This window comes from Erpetoichthys calabaricus, chromosome 8 (genome assembly GCF_900747795.2).
Source record: "Erpetoichthys calabaricus chromosome 8, fErpCal1.3, whole genome shotgun sequence".
Taxonomy (NCBI): Eukaryota; Metazoa; Chordata; class Cladistia; order Polypteriformes; family Polypteridae; genus Erpetoichthys; species Erpetoichthys calabaricus.
This window is the reverse complement of record NC_041401.2, coordinates 70,212,688-70,232,687: the sequence shown is the minus strand read 5'-3', so window position 1 is coordinate 70,232,687 and position 20,000 is coordinate 70,212,688. Positions and strand designations below refer to the sequence as shown.

The 20,000-nt window shown below is 37.3% G+C and overlaps 1 protein-coding gene across 1 annotated transcript in view; it reads right to left on the bottom strand.

Annotated features, from left to right (window-relative positions):
• Window positions 1-20,000, bottom strand: part of prpf8 (pre-mRNA processing factor 8) — a 39,624-nt gene that overhangs the window by 4,538 nt on the left and 15,086 nt on the right. Inside the window, exons 18-42 of the mRNA XM_028806751.2 lie at window positions 19,775-19,901; window positions 18,960-19,152; window positions 15,377-15,564; window positions 14,974-15,212; window positions 13,775-13,921; window positions 13,278-13,488; window positions 12,964-13,080; window positions 12,398-12,645; window positions 10,268-10,447; window positions 10,034-10,169; window positions 9,565-9,734; window positions 9,191-9,320; window positions 8,881-9,027; window positions 8,617-8,777; window positions 8,321-8,512; window positions 7,767-8,004; window positions 7,389-7,517; window positions 5,960-6,073; window positions 5,601-5,774; window positions 5,294-5,487; window positions 4,673-4,912; window positions 4,448-4,589; window positions 2,689-2,829; window positions 1,846-1,985; window positions 1,330-1,532 (exon numbers count right to left, since the gene is read on the bottom strand). Coding sequence (XP_028662584.1) covers window positions 1,330-1,532; window positions 1,846-1,985; window positions 2,689-2,829; window positions 4,448-4,589; window positions 4,673-4,912; window positions 5,294-5,487; window positions 5,601-5,774; window positions 5,960-6,073; window positions 7,389-7,517; window positions 7,767-8,004; window positions 8,321-8,512; window positions 8,617-8,777; window positions 8,881-9,027; window positions 9,191-9,320; window positions 9,565-9,734; window positions 10,034-10,169; window positions 10,268-10,447; window positions 12,398-12,645; window positions 12,964-13,080; window positions 13,278-13,488; window positions 13,775-13,921; window positions 14,974-15,212; window positions 15,377-15,564; window positions 18,960-19,152; window positions 19,775-19,901 — 4,301 coding nt within the window. The remainder of the gene's footprint in view (window positions 1-1,329; window positions 1,533-1,845; window positions 1,986-2,688; window positions 2,830-4,447; window positions 4,590-4,672; window positions 4,913-5,293; window positions 5,488-5,600; window positions 5,775-5,959; window positions 6,074-7,388; window positions 7,518-7,766; window positions 8,005-8,320; window positions 8,513-8,616; window positions 8,778-8,880; window positions 9,028-9,190; window positions 9,321-9,564; window positions 9,735-10,033; window positions 10,170-10,267; window positions 10,448-12,397; window positions 12,646-12,963; window positions 13,081-13,277; window positions 13,489-13,774; window positions 13,922-14,973; window positions 15,213-15,376; window positions 15,565-18,959; window positions 19,153-19,774; window positions 19,902-20,000) is intronic.

Here is a 20,000-nt window from a genome sequence, read left to right as displayed (position 1 = left end):
TCAAAGTCTGCTTGGTAAAGCTGGCGCCAGTTCAGCACAGAGCTCCAAGAGGATAGCTCTTGGAAATTGAAGTCGATTTAGAAGCCAGTCATCATCGTCGTCATCTATAAATACGTGCCGTCTTGTAATTCTTCCATTTGCGATGTCTAACACCACCTAAAGCAGCTATGGTAGTAGTTGGAATAGTTTGGCCATTCTGTGCACCATTATATTTTTACAGAATGATTACAATCAAGTGCCTTAAATTTGTAAACAATACACAATTAATTTTGGTGTATCTGATAATGCCCCGTCATGAACGCGAATATGAAAAAAAGGAAATAACACAGAAACAGTAGCGCTGAGTTTGACACTGGGTACCCCCAGTTTGCAAAACTGAGCAGAAATATGAGAACACATTTTGTGAAGCTGCCGAGAAAATGTGTTTGTGCAAAATTTACTCTTAACCCACTTCATCTGTGTAATTGTATTCTAGATGAAGAGCTCAGTTTAAAGTAACAGCTGGCAATAATCCTTAAAACCGATGGCCCATTGTCAGCTGCTGTGAGAAGACATATGTTTGAGGTTTATACGTTATGCTTCACTCAGAAGCACAAGTTTCCAGAGCAAATGCATGTATGATGCAAATGGAAAAACATTTCCAGACTTCACAAATACCAGTCCTTTAATTGTAGTACCATAGTGAAGTCGCAAGGTGTACTGTCTGCATGAGGTACTGTAACGATAAGTTAGTCAATTCTAAAATATGGGACAAATGAAGACTTAACAGGAAGTTTGGTCACCCTAGCCGTAACTGTACAGTATACTGGCCACTGCTAACTGGAAAAGCCAGCAAGGATACACCACCTCTCCCAGAGAACTCGCACAAAAAGCACTCATTTTAAAAATGGTTTGCTCGCATATTATTTTGGCTTCCTTGCAGAAACAAAGATCCATTAAACTAGTGACCTAAGATCAGAAGGGGAGCTAACTCTGCTGAAAACAAAGTTTATGATTTGAATATCTGAGAAAAAAACTACATTTAAAAACAGACACCCTATAAAAATAATTATGATAAATAAATGTTAATCATGTCCATTGTGAAATGTATTCAGATTTGACTGATTTGACATCTTTGTAAACACATTGACCTAAGCTTAAACTGTGAAACATCACTGCTACATAGGCCAGACTGTACACTGGAGAGATGCCTGCTGTGAATTATGGCTACAATAACAATAAAAAAAAAACAAAAAAAAAAAACTACAGAATAGAAGACAGCTGACATTATATTAAGTGGAATCAAAAAAAAAAAAAAAATGCTACCAAAATAATTTTATTTTCTCTTACCCATAAAGTTGTAATTCCAGGAGACTTGAGCGGGTACCATGAAGAAACCAAGGAAGCGATCTGACAGCAGCATCTGCACCCTCTCATAATGTGAGGGTAAATACCCTTTGGGGTTGTTCCCCTTGTCTGTGTTCTGACGACCCCATTCATACCCACTCGGTGTCAGCTTATATGCTGTGAGGGTACAAGAGCCCGGAGTGAAGCTTAAAAAAAAAAAAAAAAAAAAAAAAAAAAACAACAAGGAAAATGAAAAGGCTCAATTCACTGCAGATTAATGAAAGTTTTGATAAGAACAAGACACGTAAAAACACACAATGATGTACGTAAGCAATTATTATTAGAGAAAAAATAAAAACATTCATATTTTCTTTTTTACTCCCCTCAAAGGTCCTGTTGTAGGGAGGAAAGAATATCATCACAAAATCTCAAGTTAAATCAAAGAGACTTTTGTTTTAAGAATCAGTTTCAGAATTAGAATGTATTATGTTAAAGTACTGAAAATGCTCAAGGACTCACCTGCAAGTGATGATAATGGTCTTTTCTCCATCCCAGGATGGGTTATCTGCCATGATTTTGGCATGGCTTGTGACATCTTGTGGAGACAGCTGAGGCGATTCATTAGGCTGTGTGTGAATCCAACCAAGAGGTTCCATTTCCTTTTAAATTAAAAAAGAATAAATATCACAAGAGGAAACACATCCCAAAATGTCTGGTATACTTTCATTAAGAGCTGGCATATTTATATTGACAATGTCTGTTGTGAGATATGGTCGGCAGTTTGTCCCGGCCAATACCCCCAGGCCGCCAGATGAAGCCCTCCCTGCAACATGGAGGTGCCCCCGAATTCCAGCAGGGCCTCATGGACATTGGAGTTTTAATGCACAGCCCTGCTGGATACCATGGGGGCCGCCAGGGGTCGCTGCAGGGAGGCCCAGGGACTTCTATTTGCCTTATAACCTGGAAGTACTTCCCAGTCGAGGGGACAGAGGCAATGACGTACTTCCGGGTTGAAGAAAAGGAGTTTTCATCCGACCCGGAAGTGTTGCAAAGTTACATGGACAGAGAGAGAAAACACTTCTGGGTCAAGGACTATAAAGGACTATGGGGAAACCCCAGCGGATGGAGCCGGAGTTGGGTGGGAGTGTGACGGAGCTGCTTTTAGGTGTGGAGGAATTATTGGTTATTTGATTGTGTATTGATTTGTATAGTGGAGGTGCTTGTGCACATTATTATTATTATTATTATTAATAAAGTCATTTCTTGGACTTTTATCCGGTGTCTGAGGGTTCAAGGGGACGACAGCGCCCCCTATTTGTCACACTGTGTTCAGGAAAAATTTTAGTAAGATTTTTCACATACCTTAAGATATTCATGCTGTGGAAGCTGATTCGGAAGGTGAACTGTCTGGTGGGTTCCCCACTGAGGCACCATCACAATGCAACGTATCTCCTTCACCTGGGGATTGTCAGGGGGGCTGGTGCCATACAGATAGCCAGCAATCTGAATGGTATACAAGTTAAGATAGTCAAGGATGACAATGCTGCCTGAAATTACATTCATTCACATTATAGTTATTTCACCAAAAGTTACAGGTGGAGAGCTGCACCAAGACTGTGGTATCATGAATTACCTCCTCAAAAGAAACCTGTCACTGCAAAAATACATGGCCAGAAACTTCAAGGTTGTCAGAGAAAATGGGACAGCTTAGCTATTAGCTAAAAAAATTTGCAGGACTGAATGGTCTTCTCTCATTTGTCAAATTTCTTGTGTGACTATAACAGTCACGTATCCGAATCAGATCTAGAAAAAATGCATCTGATCACAAACACTGCTATATTTTATGCTCCGCTGGGTCCTGTGGTGTAAAGCAAGCAGTGTGGCACAGAAGGCAGACAGGGAGTCTCTTTCAGTATTGTCATTAACAATCCCTTAGGATTTACTTATTATGTTTGTAACTGCTGCAGTTATGTACATCGATAAGTCAATGACTGCATAGTATTACACCATTTAACACAAAGGGATGGCAGTCATATATTAAGTTGGGGAGGAGGTGATTAGGATAACATGGAACCCCAACTCCAAAACATACGGCAAACCTGTTTAATACCCAGGCATACTCTACTGTGGAGTTCATTTTACTGAAGGAAAATAAAACACCACAAAGAATCAATTCTGCTCTTTGAGTTTGGCTACAATGGACAGTGTAAGAGCCAATCTTAGAAAGTTAAAGTTTTGAGTTAAACTCATATTAATGTTTGCTTTATTTGAATAGAATATAATATCTTCTATAGTCATAGACAATGGTATAGTCTTTTCCCCCTATAAGTTAGTAAGATATAGAATCTTCTTACTATAACTGAGAAACTGTGAGTTAATAAGCTCTTGTTGTGTTTAGAACAGGTCCCAGTAAACAGGGACTTGAAAGACCCATTTTCAGTTAGAAATGGGATAAGCATACAGTTTTCTGACTGCTTTGAAATGGTTCAGAAACGTTTTGAAATAATTCAGAAATTATAATTGACTAGTAATGATTTAAGATGTAACAGGATAAGCTTAGAACTGAATTTTTCTTATTATAAATTTTTCCTTTTTTTTGCTATTTTAATTTTTTTTTTTGTGTGAACTGTTTTACTTTGAAACTTAACTAAACTTTTAAAACTGAAGATATTTTGTCTGTGGAATCATTTCTGTGCGTCAGGCCTTTGTTGAATCCCATTTTTTGAGTTGGAGCTACTGAATTTTGGAAACTGGGAAAACGCAGCTACAGACAGCATTTATGATAATGTGCTTAGAATTAAATATAAACACTGTCACATGCATTGCAACATTTGAAGTGCTTTCTCCTCTAATTTTGCCTTTTAAACATTGCAGAGACCGACACTGAATTTTCTTGACACCTCAAAAGACTAAATTTCTTGCCATACACTGGAGAAAACTGGAAATGAGCCAAGTGAAACAAAATGAAGGTGATCCTAAAGATATGCAACAAACAAGAATAGAACCCACACACCACCTTGCCACATAAACCTCAGAGAGATCATAAACATTAAAACGTAAACAGGCCTTTAAATAAGGAAGAAGAAATTTGCTTATTAATTGTAATTTGTTTTGGACATACCTGAGCACGAAGGTCAGAGATACAAATAAATTTTTTCAGGACATTCTTGGGCAGGATGTAGGTGTAACCAGTCTCCTTAATATCATCCGAAGAGACATAAATGTGATTCGTGCGCAGATGTAGGTTAGCAGCAGAAATTGCTCTGTAATACACAAACCACTACAATGAAGCACAATGAATCAACTGGCAAAAGTGACACTGATTTATCAGAGATATTCATCTCACCGAACTCTCCACTCTGTTTTAGAAGAAAAAGTCTGAGTTTCATAGTTGCTTGTGGTGGATGTTATGATCTCATCACCATGTTTATTCACAGTGCGTGTCTGTGTAGCAGTTAGCTGAGATTGTTCTTTGGTCTGCTTCTCAATTTCAGCAATCTGCTGGCGTTGCTGGGAGGGTGCAGAGATTTCCATACCCAGGATGATGTCACGGATCTCTGATTGGGTAAGAGAAGCTACATTCACACTAAAATGAAAAAGGGCAGAATAGATTAGAACACACAAAGAAATAGAAAGAGACCATTTCTTAAGAGCATTATCAGTTCTACCAGTGGACTAGAAAAGCTGAAAACCACACAAATATATTTAGAATCTCACGTCAAATTACAAGTTCTGAAAGGTATGGCAGTTTTCATACTAAATCTTTTGGAGGACTCCAATGACTTTTTCCATTTAATTTTTTTTAAAAGGTTATTCTTACAGATCTCAGAGTTAGGAGTTGGCATAAATGAAAATCGGCACCAACATTGCTAGGCGAAACATTTGGAACCCCCAACATACGTATTTTGCAAATAATATTTTTACACCTTATCACACCACGGTCCACCTTAGCAGATTTTAAACATACTTGTTCTTCTTGCCATAGTCTGCCAAGATAAGGTCCTTGAGCTGCACCTCAACCTTGATCCACTCCTCGTCTGTAAGTGTTGGCCAGATATGATGTGGCTCTGTGATTGTGGTCTTATCTGGCTTCAAAATTACTTTTGCACGGTCATTGTTAACATGTAATGCCCGAAGTATTAAAATCAAGCGAGAGAATGCCTTCAAAGTTAAGGAGAGAAAAATTAAAAACATTGCAACACAGTACCCAAGTTAATTAATGCATCGTAAAACTAAACCAAACAAAAGAAAAAAATCAATAAACAGCATTTTACAGTGTAAGACGAGATCGTCTTCAGCCAGTCATCATACAGGTTGAATAAGACCATCTGTGGCTCAGTAGCCTTTAGTATCAGATCTCCAAATTTTTCCACCTTCAGACATGCTTGGAAGGGAAGCTGCAATTCTGATCCCTTGATCACAATGTTGGGGAAATCCAACAAGTGGACCTGAAAGGATGAATGTTAAAATGTCTTGTTAATTTTCAGAACATTGAATCTTTCCCTTCATCAAAATACATCCCAGGGATTGCTATAAGACAAATGATTTCAATGCTGCAAATGTCTCATACACTATTTCTCTTCCATATCTAAACTGTACAGTTCCTTAGTCTTTAACTATTCTGTACTTTTACCTCTAGTGGATCCAACATGCCTTTCCGAGTAACTATAATTTGTTTTGGCTGTTCTTCTACAGGTAGAGAACGAATAAGGGCAGCAACTTCTTCCGCAGTCTTCCACTTAGCAAGCTGTGAAAAAGCAACATCATGTCATTGTAGAGAGCATAGGGGGAAAAAAATGAATAATTGCTCTTTTAAAATGGTGGGGTGGGTAACATCATACTATGAGACAGCAGACCGGCACAATTAAATCTTTTGTGGAAACAAATCAAATCTTACTGTTCACTATTGATATTTATCTAGCTATTGTACATTTAGTAATTGGCACGTGTAATTAAATTCTTACTTGCATGTAGTAATCTATTAAGAAATATTTAAAAACCTATGTACCGTATACATAAAATGTTAATTTTAATTAAAATGACATTCAATAGAGACCATTTTTGTTGATTACACTGGTCAACTAGCATTTTGCTACTGGGATTCTTTCATCTGTACTTTAACAAATTTCACTTGCGGACTCCAAATCTGAAAACTGTTTTCGTCCAGCATGTTCCATTTTTTCGTTATGTTCCAGGTCTTGGATAACTAGGGTGACTGGACAGTAAAGGCGATGCGTTTCAGCATTTAAGAAGTAAGTTTGGTCTCGAGAAAAGTGAAGCCAAAATTAAGGAAGGTGTTTTTGTTGGCCCTGAAATATGTGAACCGATGTTTGATGATGAGTTCAAAAAGAACTGAAGCCAACTGAATCAGCACCCTCATTCATGCAGGTTGTCCAGAATTTTCTTGGCTGTCACATAGCAGAGAATTATACTGAGCTTGTGGAGAATATGCTGAAAGTATATTAGCTTACAGGAGCCAGAATGTCACTGAAGACGCATTTTTTACATTCTCATCTCGACTTTTTTCCACCAAATCTAAGCGATGTCAGAGATGAGCATGGGGAAAGATTTCATCAAGATATAAAGGTGATGGAAAACTGATAGCGGGAAAAATTCACTCCAAGCATGATGGGTGACTACTGTTGATTCTTGCCAAGAGAGGTGCATGTGCAGTACAAGCACAAAAGCGAGTGCCTCTAACATTTGTGGGCACACTGACCTCACTTTTATATTGAGGTAAATTGACATGAATATACTTTAACGTGTCTCTGGTTATCGTCTTATGGTTTGTTTTCAGAATAAACACCTCAAAACAATTTTGGTGGGACATAGTCCAAACTCCAGATATCATGTTGATATATTGATATTCAAAAGTGTTAAAATGTCAATGTGTATTTCAAAAACCTGATGTGCTAGTTTAATTCCGATTTCATATATGAAATCAGTGTAAAAAAACACAGCAGCTCTTTATTAAGAAGTTCCCAGTATCAAACAAAAAATATTTTTTGTAGACCAGTTTTATCAATGGGTTTATTAGCAGCTTATTGTCTTTTTTTTTTTACCTGTCCAAGACGCTTTTGCCCAGCCCATACTGATGTGTGGATAATCTTCAAGAAAAGCTGACCAGTTCTGGGGTTAAAGATAAAAATTGCTCCATTGATGGGCTTTGTTGTTAAGTTGCCCTCGAAAGTCTGTGAAATTACAATAATTGGGTTGTTTAATTAAGGCACAGTTAAACAATGCTATGGTGATATCAAGTTAAAAAGGCAAAAAACAATCTCCACCATGCTTAAACACACAAAGTTAGAACACATGTTCCAGACCAACTTTACAATTTTTTTAAATGATGATTAAGGAATTATATAACTCACCCTGCCACATTTTAATAATCACATAAACCATTTCTCACCCATACACACAAATAGGAAAAAGGTACTTGCCTTGTGGATGGTCACTCTGTACACATTTGTGTCATCCACAAACCAGATGATCTGATTGGAGAACAGCTCCCCATAGTTCTGGGAGGACAGATATGGCTCAGTAGGCTCAGAAGAGTACAGCTGAAGACCTTTGCGGATTCGCTCCCTCAATACATACAGAGCTGGATTGGCTTTCATTATCTTTGCCATTGCTTGCTGGATCAATGGTTTACTTCCTGGGAACCAGTTGCCATAGCCACTAAGGAAAGAGTATGGGGAAAAAGGAAGATTTGAAAAGTCAACATATGCAGAGTCAAATATATATCAACCCATAAGATACATACGCTATGTGGGATTCATGATCAAAAATAACTGAACACTAGAATCAGAGAATTTCCCTCTAAGAGGAAAATCTACAGCAAGACACAACAAATGTATGCAAGGTCCCACCTCCACTTAGTTCTACAAGCAAATCTGAAGTACTTCAGTTTATGAGCATGGACTGATGATACACCTGTAGTTCTATATTTAAAAAGTATAATGCCTGTGCAAGTCATATGCCAAAAATAGAGTACCTGTGCAGGTTATATGCCAGGTCAATAGCAATAAGAACACCTGTGGGTGATGGGTATATACTCATGTTGTCGGTTGTGTAATCAAGGAACTTGGCTCTGGCATATCGCTCTATGTCATGAGAATCGTAGTCACCCCAACGCAGCTGGATATCAATCCAGTATTTCTGAGTTGTTGTACTATCCATCACATCCCTGTAGAAAACAAAGTATAAATACAAAACAGGAATCTGTTCACAGTAAAGTGTCTATTAAATTATACACGGTAAAAGCATAATGAAATAAAGGATGAAGCTTACTTTGAATCAGCAAGAAGAGAGGGCCGTGAAACATTCCATTTATAAGAGGCAAAGAGAAGGATGTCTGCACAGGAGGAGTTCATTTTGTAGGACTTTCGGGGATGGATTGTTTCTTTCTGTACAGTTTCAATTTCAAGTGCATCAAGTTCCTGATCAAATACCTGGGAATTGAAAATAAAACTAAAGAAAACTGCCTCTTTCAATTAAGTGAACACTACCTATTTTATATATATGAGGTTGACTTATTGGTGTAAGTAGCTATACCTGACACAAGTCCATGACAATGCTCTCATGAATTTTCTGCCACAAGTGGGCTCTGAAAATCTGAATTAGTGAAATTTTTAGCGTTGGAATTTTACCATGCATGAAAATCCCAGTCAGATCTAGCTGCACCTGGAAGCCTACGTATACCTGTAAGACACATTAAAAAATGTTATATAAAATTGGTCATTAAAAAAGCTAAAGTTATACAGTACAGTGAAATATTAAACAATGTTATTAAGGTTAAGATATTGTGTAATAACCAAAGGAAGCAATTAGCTTTTATTTTTGAATATGGCTAAAAATGACTTACATTAGCCCTATTGATAGTGGGTGACCACCAAAGTGTGAACCTTCTATTAGGAATTTGATTCAGACCAGACCTCTGAGCATTTGTAAGTTTCTTCCATTTCATGGATTCTTCAAATCCACTTGCTTTCTCCCTAAGGGAAAAAAAAATCTTTTAAATAAGCTTATTATTTTAATCATTCTAATTATGTATGAAAATGTTAGTAGTAATAAGGACAAAGATGACGTACAGTACAAAGAAAATGGTGAATAAACATCTAAAGAATATCACTAACTCTACACCATCAGAAGCATGCAAAACATAACTTGCAACAAAAAGTAAATGGAAGGCACTTCCCTGAAGGGGGGGAAAAAAAAGATAAAATAAAAAAAACGTACCAGAAGAGACCCTCCCAGGTGGGGAAGTAGGTTCCTTTAAACAGTGTATGCTCCAGAATACCCTCTACACCTCCCAGAGCCTGGATCATGTCTGTTCTGTAATTGTTTAGATTCCACAACTTTCCATCATGGCGCTGATGCGTCCACCAGAATGGATTTTGCTTCAGGACCTGAAAGAAAAAAAAAAAAAACACATTTTTAAAGGTGGTGATGGTGTAGGAATGGAGATATTAAATGCTTTATATACTTTAGGAAAAAACTGCTTTAAAACCATTTAACATTTAAATGAATTACATTAATCAAACAAGAATGCAGCATTTTGGATAGCTGTAAATAAAGAGTACTCTGAAAAGAAAGCAACGATTTCAAATAAGTCTAAGGATCAGAGTAAAGCAAAGTAAAGGAGTTAATGTAGATGGTGTCAATGCCAAGAACCTGGAGAAACATATGCACTAGTACAGATAATTACCTGGTATTGTTTGAAGTCTGTTCTCACTCTCCAACCCTTATCATAAGCAAGGGTGTGCCTGTCTTTCTGGAACAGAGTATTAATTCTTGGGATACCTCTATCCCAGGAATCTTCCAGGTCCTCCAGTGTTAACCGTCTGAAAGAGACCAGACATGCTGTTTTAACAAAGGCAAAGAGTAAAACTAACATTCAAACTCTTTTCTTAGGTAGAACACATTTACAGACTGTTCTTACCTGTTCTGGGCAATGGCTTCCTGTCTCTTCAATGCATACTCTGCCCACACTCTCTGAGAATCAATAAACTCACTCTCCCATGGCTGGATGTAACGATATAAATTTGGAATTAGCTGGTCCTCCTCATGACTCATGCCAGAACGGAAATGGGTTATACCAACGTCAGTCTGTTTGGACCACCTAAAGAATGTAATATACAAGGATATGCAATTTTAAAGTGACAAATCGTATCCACCAGTTTGTTCATTCTCCAACTGACTGCAGGGTCAAGTCATGCACTTCCACCTCCTCCACAGAAAGAAAAATCTTTAACATAAAGTATTTAGTCAGCCATCAATTGTTCTTAAAAAGATGAGAGAGGCCTGTAATTTTCATCATACGTATACCTCAACTATGAGAGACAAAATGAGAAAAAAATCCAGAAAATCATTGTCTGATTTTAAAGAATTTATTTGCAAATTATGGTGGAAAATAAGTATTTGCTCATCTACAAACAAGCAAGATTTCTGGCTCTCACAGACCTGTAACTTCTTCTGTAAGAGGCTCCTCTGTCCTCCATTCGTTACCTGTATTAATGGCACCTGTTTGAACTCGTTATCAATATAAAAGACACCTGTCCACAACCTCAAACAGTCACACTCCAAACTCCACTATGGCCAAGACCAAAGAGCTGTCAAAGGACACCAGAAACAAAATTGTAGACCTGCACCAGGCTGGGAAGACTGAATCTGCAATAGGTAAGCAGCTTGGTGTGAAGAAATGAACTGTGGGAGCAATTATTAGAAAATGGAAGACACACAAGATCACTGATAATCTCCCTCGATCTGGGGCTCCATGCAAGATCTCACCCCGTGGGGTCAAAATGATCACAAGAACGGTGAGCAAAAATCCCAGAACCACACGAGGGGACCTAGTGAATGACCTGCAGACAGCTGGGACCAAAGTAACAAAGGCTACTATCAGTAACACACTACGCCGCCAGGGACTCAAATCCTGCAGTGCCAGAAGTGTCCCCCTGCTTAAGCCAGTACATGTGCAGGCCCGTCTGAAGTTTGCTAGAGAGCATTTGGATGATCCAGAAGAGGACTGGCAGAATGTCGTATGGTCAGATGAAACCAAAATAGAACTTTTTGGTAAAAACTCTACTCGTCGTGTTTGGAGGAGAAAGAATGCTGAGTTGCATCCAAAGAACACCATACCTACTGTAAAGCATGGGGGTGGAAACATCATGCTTTGGGGTGGTTTTTCTGCAAAGGGATCAGGACGACTGATCCGTGTAAAGGAAAGAATGAATGGGGCCATGTATCGTCAGATTTTGAGTGAAAACCTCCTTCCATCAGCAAGGGCATTGAAGATGAAACGTGGCTGGGTCTTTCAGCATGACAATGATCCCAAACACACCGCCCAGGTAACGAAGGAGTGGCTTCGTAAGAAGCATTTCAAGGTCCTGGAGTGACCTAGCCAGTCTCCAGATCTCAACCCCATAGAAAATCTTTGGAGGGAGTTGAAAGTCCGTGTTGCCCAGCGACAGCCCCAAAACATCACTGCTCTAGAGGAGATCTGCATGGAGGAATGGGCCAAAATACCAGCAACAGTGTGTGAAAACCTTGTGAAGACTTACAGAAAACGTTTGACCTCTGTCATTGCCAACAAAGGGTATATAACAAAGTATTGAGATGAGCTTTTGTTATTGACCAAATATTTTTTTTCCACCATAATTTGCAAATAAATTCTTCAAAAAAATCAGACAATGCGATTTTCTGGATTTTTTTTTCTCATTTTGTCTCTCATAGTTGAGGTATACCTATGATGAAAATTATAGCCCCCTCTCAACTTTTTAAGTGGGAGGACTTGCACAATTGGTGGCTGACTAAATACTTTGTTGCCCCACTGTAGCTACTGTCAGGTTATCACATTTTATACTACTACAAACTCTGACCATCCCTGTAGGGATCAATTTATTAGACAAAAAATGAGATTGATTAGAATGGGAGAACACCACAAATGTGATTTTTGCTATGCAAGCTTTGATAAGAGCCATCTGAGTAAGTTAAAGCTCAGTAGTTTGTGTCAGTATATGTTTTATCTTTTTATGCTGGAACATAAAAGGATATATTAGTGCATTCTCACCTTAAATCAGACTGTGGAATGAGGACATGCCCCATTGACAGCATTCCTAGTCCTCCCAGTTCCTTTGGCGTATAAAACACAACTGGAGGAAATCTGCTTGGCATTTTGGAGTTGAGACCAATCTTGATTCTTGTCTGAATCTTATTCTCACATTTAACAAGCAAGTCCAAAAGTTCTTGTGTATTCACCACAGCCTCTCGGAAATAGGTCATCAAGCCAATCAAAGCTGTATTCCACTTGTTTACAATCTGAAAATATCCAAAAACATTGAAGGTTATGACAACTTTTCACCCTCATCCATTTACTTATTTTTTTATTTATTTATTTTATATATATATACACATACATACATATATACAGTACACACACACATACATATACATACATACACACACAGAGTATATACACACTATGTATTATATATAGATATAAATACACACACGACACTTAATGGATTGTGAAGACAACACAGGCAGACACAGTAAATCAGCAAAACAACATTTTAAAATGCACAGTGTTAGCTGCAGAGGTATACAGTCTTACTAGAGTTATTTCTGAGATACTACCTTTGTGAAAGTTGTGGATCCAGAAGCCATGAGTATTTGACGAACTCTGTTATGAAAACGCTGCATAGATTCATCATCAACTCTTAAGAAGCACTGAGCAGTTCTTTCCTTAGTTACCTGTGAAAAAGTGGTTTACAAAGAAACCAGTCAACCATTATAATTAATATTTGGTGTTCTCACTCTCATCAAATCATATCTGTTTTACCAATTATGAGTTTAAGTTTATTTTTTCCACAGAACTACTTTAAATCCCTGAGCATAAATGGCTTATGAATATGTAACATGATTTTATATATACTATTTACCAACATTACCTCATTCTGTAAATTCCAGACTCCATCTTTGTGTGTGAATTCCTCATAGCTGGTGCGGCATTTTGGCAAGATGCGGCACTCAAAACCACACATGTTAAAGAGCAGGTTTGGATTGTCTTTACTGTACACTGATACGAAGCTGTTTTCCCATTGGATTGTTGTTACAGAACGAGGAAGTCGATTCTTGATATCCCAAAAGACAGCACGACCACTACACCAAAAAAAGTGACAATTTAAAGCATCAGCTCAATTCCTAAGGACAAAATCCATGTTGATGAGTAATAAAAATTAAATACCCATCAGTACTGTTTGGGAAAAAAAATGTAGATAAAGCAATAGACAGAAACTGTATTTCTCACAATAGTCCTCACCACAGTAATGACAATAAAAACAAGCCGCTTATTGTAAAAGTTAAACTCTTTTCTGAAGCTCAGATCACAATGATGCTTGCTTAAGTTTGTTACAAAATAGCCCTCTCCCCCTCCATCAAAACTTACAGATTGACGTCATGCTTCATTAGTCTCATTCTGGCATCTCTGGGCCAGCACTTCTTGTTATTGTACCCAACGATATTTTCATTGTTAGGGTCAGGATGCTCAGTCAGGTATCTCTGAATCAGATCCCTTGCTTCATCGGCTGAAAATCTTATAGAAAAACAGGGACAGGGTTACTTTGCTATTTAAACTATAAAACAAATAATTAATCATATATGTAAAATACTAATATTAGAGTGATGCCAAACACATTTACTCAACAATGGCACAAATACCTTTGTTTTAGACAAACAACACACCAAGAATCAAGTATGTGATAGGGTAAATAACTCATTTCTGAAGGAACCGATTTATGAACGGAGAACAAGTATACTTACTTTTACATAGGCACTTCTTAAATAGAAGTAAATTAATCTCAGTACAGCAATAGACTGCCATATCGATTTGCCAGTTTCAGATGAAACTAGAAAGCTTTAGGGTAACAAAGCGTAGGTCTTTTTTCACAATGGAAAACTAAACTATGCATTTACCTTTTCAAAGTCTTTGCTTTAAATTACTTTAGTTTATAAAAAGAGGTACTAAAGCTCAGTTTAAATGTGACACTTTTGTAAATAAAATCAGTTTATTATGCCCATTACACTCCTGAAACAAACTGACCATTTGTCACTACTCTCTCAGGTGGTTTCAGTATAAGGAGGTAGTTATGGTCCTGAATTTCTAATTTGCCACTAAGATAGAATGGTGGCTCTTAGGCGAAGGATCAGCGCAGGTAGCTGGAAGGTTGCCAGAAGGGATCCTACTCTGTTGGGCCCATGAGCAAGGCCTTTCACCTGATGATTGTGCTCCACGGGCGCTGTACAATGGCTGACCCTGCGCTCTGATGCCCATAGGTCATGTGAAAAAATTTCGCCTTGGGGATTAATATAGTGTACCAAATACCAAATGCGATTACCTATCCATTACTATGTGCATAAAAACACAGCTATGAACTCTAAATATACAGGGGAGAAAAAAAAAAACGGGTGCAATGCAGCGAACAAGAGTGGGTTGGAAAACAATGTAAAACTGAAAAAAGTCCAATGAAATAATCAATCATTTGCCTTCCAGACTTGTGGTTCAAGGTGAAAAACAAATACCTACTAAGTAAGAAACAGAAAACTAATATGGATTTCATCCTCCAGATACTTATAGTGGTAACATACCTGAAAAAAAGGTGAATTCGATCAATGTATCTGCAGTACAATCGAATAGGATGAGCCGTCTCAGTAGCAATATCTTGAAAGCTAAGAAAATCATTGGGCATTTGTGGAGGTCCTGCCATCTCACTGGCACGATGTAGGCCAAGCACCAGCAGATCCATTACCAGGCCATAGTACTGGACGATGAAAGAGGCAAATTGTAGACCTCTAATAATACCATAAGAATTTGTGTGGTTCATATCCTGAAAGAGAAATTTAGGAACATCATACCTACCAGTCATGGATAGGGGGGAAAAAAAGGAATAAACTCGACTGCATTTGAGAAACTCAACACAAACTAAAAAATTACGAATCTAAGTGAACCTGAAATACTCCATTTTGACCTACATAAAAAGTTACCACACACCTTATAGTTAATAACAACGTTGTTTTTGGCTGTCATGTAATCAGCAATATTGTGATCAACAATGAGTCGAAGCAGTCTGTTCAAAAGTGTCAGATCAATCTTCTCATACATTTTTTCATACCGAGACTCAAGCATGACATTGCATTCTCCTTCTATTGTTTCCCAAACATCCTGCAAATTGTTGATGCCTGTCACAAAATTAAAAACAATGTGTTTCAACATTATTATATTAAACTCTACTTGCATTAAATACCCTGCTCAGAATGTTGCACAGATTGGCAAATTAAAATATTTCAAAAATTACATGGGATTAAACAAAAATCAAGACCAAGAGGACTCAGCAGTCACCTGCCAAAGGTTTCACTCCACAGGTTACATACAGTATGTACATGTATCTGAGTCAAGATTATAAATGAGATTATTTCATGTGATACCAGTTAACAGAATGGGTCAGTTTTTTATTTTTATTTTGATTGAATAAATGTACAAATGTATTCACAAATTTTTGGAATACAGGCTAGACAAGAGTAACTCTATACAGAACATGGAAAAACTAAACAGAATTCAAGTGATTGGTTTGTCAAAAAGATGAGGGAAATAAAGACAACCAAAAAGAAAATCTTTAATGTATGTTCAACATATCACAGTTGTGCAGTAAAGTAGCAGTACAGTAATCCCTCCTCCATCGCGGGGGTTGCGTTCCAGAGCCACCCGCGAAATAAGAAAATCCGCGAAGTAGAAACCATATGTTTATATGGTTATTTTTATATTGTCATGCTTGGGTCACAGATTTGCGCAGAAACACAGGAGGTTGTAGAGAGACAGGAACGTTATTCAAACACTGCAAACAAACATTTGTCTCTTTTTCAAAAGTTTAAACTGTGCTCCATGACAAGACAGAGATGACAGTTCTGTCTCACAATTAAAAGAATGCAAACATATCTTCCTCTTCAAAGGAGCAAACAAATCAATAGGGCTGTTTGGCTTTTTAAGTATGCGAAGCACCGCGGCACAAAGCTGTTGAAGGTGGCAGCTCACACCCCCTCCGTCAGGAGCAGAGAGAGAGAGAGAGAGAGAGAGAGAGACAGAGACAGACAGATAAAAAAATCAATACGTGCCCTTCGTGCTTTTAAGTATGCGAAGCACCGGGCAGCATGTTGCGTCACGAAGCAGCTGCACAGAAGGTAGCCAACGTGAAGATAATCTTTCAGCATTTTTAGACGAGCGTCCGTATAGTCTAGGTGTGCGAACAGCCCCGCTGCTCAATCCCCCTACGTCAGGATCAGAAAAAGTTAGCGCAAGAGAGAGAGAGAGAGAAAAAAGTAAGCTGGGTAGCTTCTCAGCCATCTGCCAATAGCGTCCCTTGTATGAAATCAACTGGGCAAACCAACTGAGGAAGCATGTACCAGAAATTAAAAGACCCATTGTCCGCAGAAACCCGTGCAGCAGCGAAAAATCCACGATATATATTTAAATATGCTTACATATAAAATCCGCGATGGAGTGAAGCCGCGAAAGGTGAAGCGCGATATAGCGAGGGATCACTGTACTCCACAACTTCAGGGAACTGAATTTAGAACTGTCCTGAACATTGTCTGTGTGAAGTTTTCTTCAGGTGTTCTGGTTTTCCCTCCACCCAAAGACTGGTGTTTTTTGGTAAATTTAAAAATGTAAATGAGTGTGCTCTTCGACAGACTGGTACCCCGTGACTCTAAAATGGATTAAGTGCGTTCAGAAAAGGAAAGGTGGACATAGGCAGTTTTCTTACCCATTAAATGAAAATGATAACTTCAGAGATGCCTTAAAAATACATAATTAACCGGAAATCACTTATACAAAGAACTAAAAGGCAGGACACGGTTAAACTACATGTTTGTTACACATACTATACTGTAATTTTACAAAAACCTATTTCAAATAATAAACTTACTTTTTACCGAAGAATACAAATTTTTTTTTTCTTTTTAAGATGTGCATGCAGTGACAGTAGGCACACAACTAATTTTTTATGCACCAACCATTCAGATAATGTTAAAATTAAGGCAATTTGATTTGCATTTGTCTACCATCATAATCCTTCATCACATTACATACTTAATAAATTTAAAATCACACTGGGATATACATATGACAAGATTATACAAGCTTGACTCAAAGAAAAGGCTAACCTCAGGATTGATACAGAATATTCATGTTCAGTGGAATGTGGTCACTTATGATTAAACAGATGTCAGAACAACAGTAATCAAGCCCTAATACCTGCTTCTTTTGAAATGACAAAACATAATCAATAGCATAATGCTTCGGATAAAGGGTGGAATTTCATGATGGTTGTAAAAGTGAATAAAAATGGAAAAAAAATGTGTCAATAACTTTTGAGAAGTTGATGTGTTATATGCACTGTATCAACGATGCACTTGCTCAAATTAGGCAGCTGGTTGTTTGTTTATGGTTATGTAAAGACCAAAGTAAAATTTTAACAGTTACAAATAAATAAATAAATAAAATATATTTATTTATTTTAAATCACTGTTACACAATTTCAAGAAAAAAAGTCTCCTGGATGGACAAATGACTAGATCAAAATTAACACAAAAACCACTGTTGTTACCCTCCCAAGGCTCACTTGTATACCAAAAAATGAAAAATTGTTTAATGATCAAGATTCTGAACATTCATCTGTATTTGTATTCATCAGTTACATGTATAACTGGCTCAAATTCAATAAAATATTAAATCAACTTATGCACAGTAAAATTAAGCACAGCAAAAAAGTACTATTAATAAAAAGAATATAGCAGAATCAAAATACAGCCAATTAGTGAGATGAATGTTGGCTATTAAATATTGTAAAATATTTTTTTTAATGTTGTATTGCACTGTTTAAGTGTGGCTTACACTGTCATGCTAGTATTGCTGAGGTACTACTGTGTGCTTCCAATTTTAAAATTCTATTGAGAAATATGTGCCTCTAATTCCTTATTTCACTAACACCTTATTAATATATTACATGCACTTGTCCAAATGGTTTGATGGAGAAGGTACTAATTGTCTTAAGACAGATTATAGGCTAGAATCCTGTCTATAGTGTACTTGCTCTAATTTTACGAAGGTAGTGGGGTATGGTTACACTGGACTCAGCTACAAAAATTCTGCTTCACCACCCAACTCCAACTTACTATATGATCTTAAACCAATCACTTCACAAACTACATATACTTGTAAAAAAAAACAAAAACCATACGTAAGCAAACGTGCCATCTCAGTATTCAGTAAATCACCTTGGATTAAAGTGAGATAACTATCCATACTCATGTAACAGTTCTTCTAACTGCTGTGGCTACAGTATTTAAATATGAAATAACACAGAGAAGACCATAAACAATTTGTTTCCATTTTTCCAACTTAAATTCTTTGGAAAAATATGACAGGAAAAGCTTAGGACAGCAATTGTAAAAATATTTTAGAAAGGTTTTTTTAAGAAATTCTAATGCAAATAAGGTTTAAACACAATTTCGCCAAAATTAAGACAGACATATTTTAGGTGTATTACAATTAACTCAGAAAGAACACACAGCCTTACCTTGACACCACTTGTAGACCAGAAGTGGTGGTGGCTCAGTATCTGCTGGCTTTATCCAAGGAGGAAAAAGCCTGCGCTTATCAGCTTCATACCACAGGTACTGGTCCAGGTAAGCATCGGTGATCTTCTCCAAAGGCTCAACATCATACACAGGAACCAAGTGACTATACAGGTCCATAAATTCAATTCCCACCTGTGAAATAAAAATTAGTTTGGGTCAATATGGAAACAGAAAAGGCCCAAAGCACCACATGCCATATGGATTCTTTACATCATTTAGTAATGTATTAAAAACTAAAACACTAACTAATTAGGCATTTGAAGTAGAAAAAAAGTCTTAAAAGTATTGAGTAATAAAACCCCATAATGTATTAAAACTGAATATTATCAAAGCCTGAACTGTAATGTTAAGTGATGAGGTTTCCGATAAGAAAACACTAAACTGGATCAGAAAATTTTAGAAGTGAGATGAATAGATATGTTTATCTGATAACGTAAAAGCACAAACCTGTGAAACAAATGGCCTTAAATAAAATTTAAAAGATGCCGGGACATCATAATAAATCATAATCACACTAAATGTTTAAGAATGATTTACCGAAGAAGCCTGCTTCCGATTGCACTGTATTTATGTGTGTATTTTAATGGAGAAGGGTTTGAGATATGAGGTAAGAATACTTCTTTGAGACACAAGCAGTTAATTCATTTTGACTAACGGGTAGTGGGCAAGGAATGTAGTCATTTATTATTTTTTTGTCACCCAACACATTTTTCCATCGTGTTTATGTATAGTATTGATGAATTTAAAAACCTACCTCTTTGAAGGCTCGCTGAGTAAGGAGATGACGCTTGATTCTTGATAGCGCCTCATGAGGGTTATCATAAGCTTGTTCAATTAAACCCAGCTCCTCTCGCTGTGATTGATTAAGACGAGATTTCACACTATGGAATGAAAAAGAAAAATGGTGAGCATCGACAACTTCATTGGCAGAACTGAATGTATATTCAAGAGTACACTCAATAATAAAGTGCAATAAACAC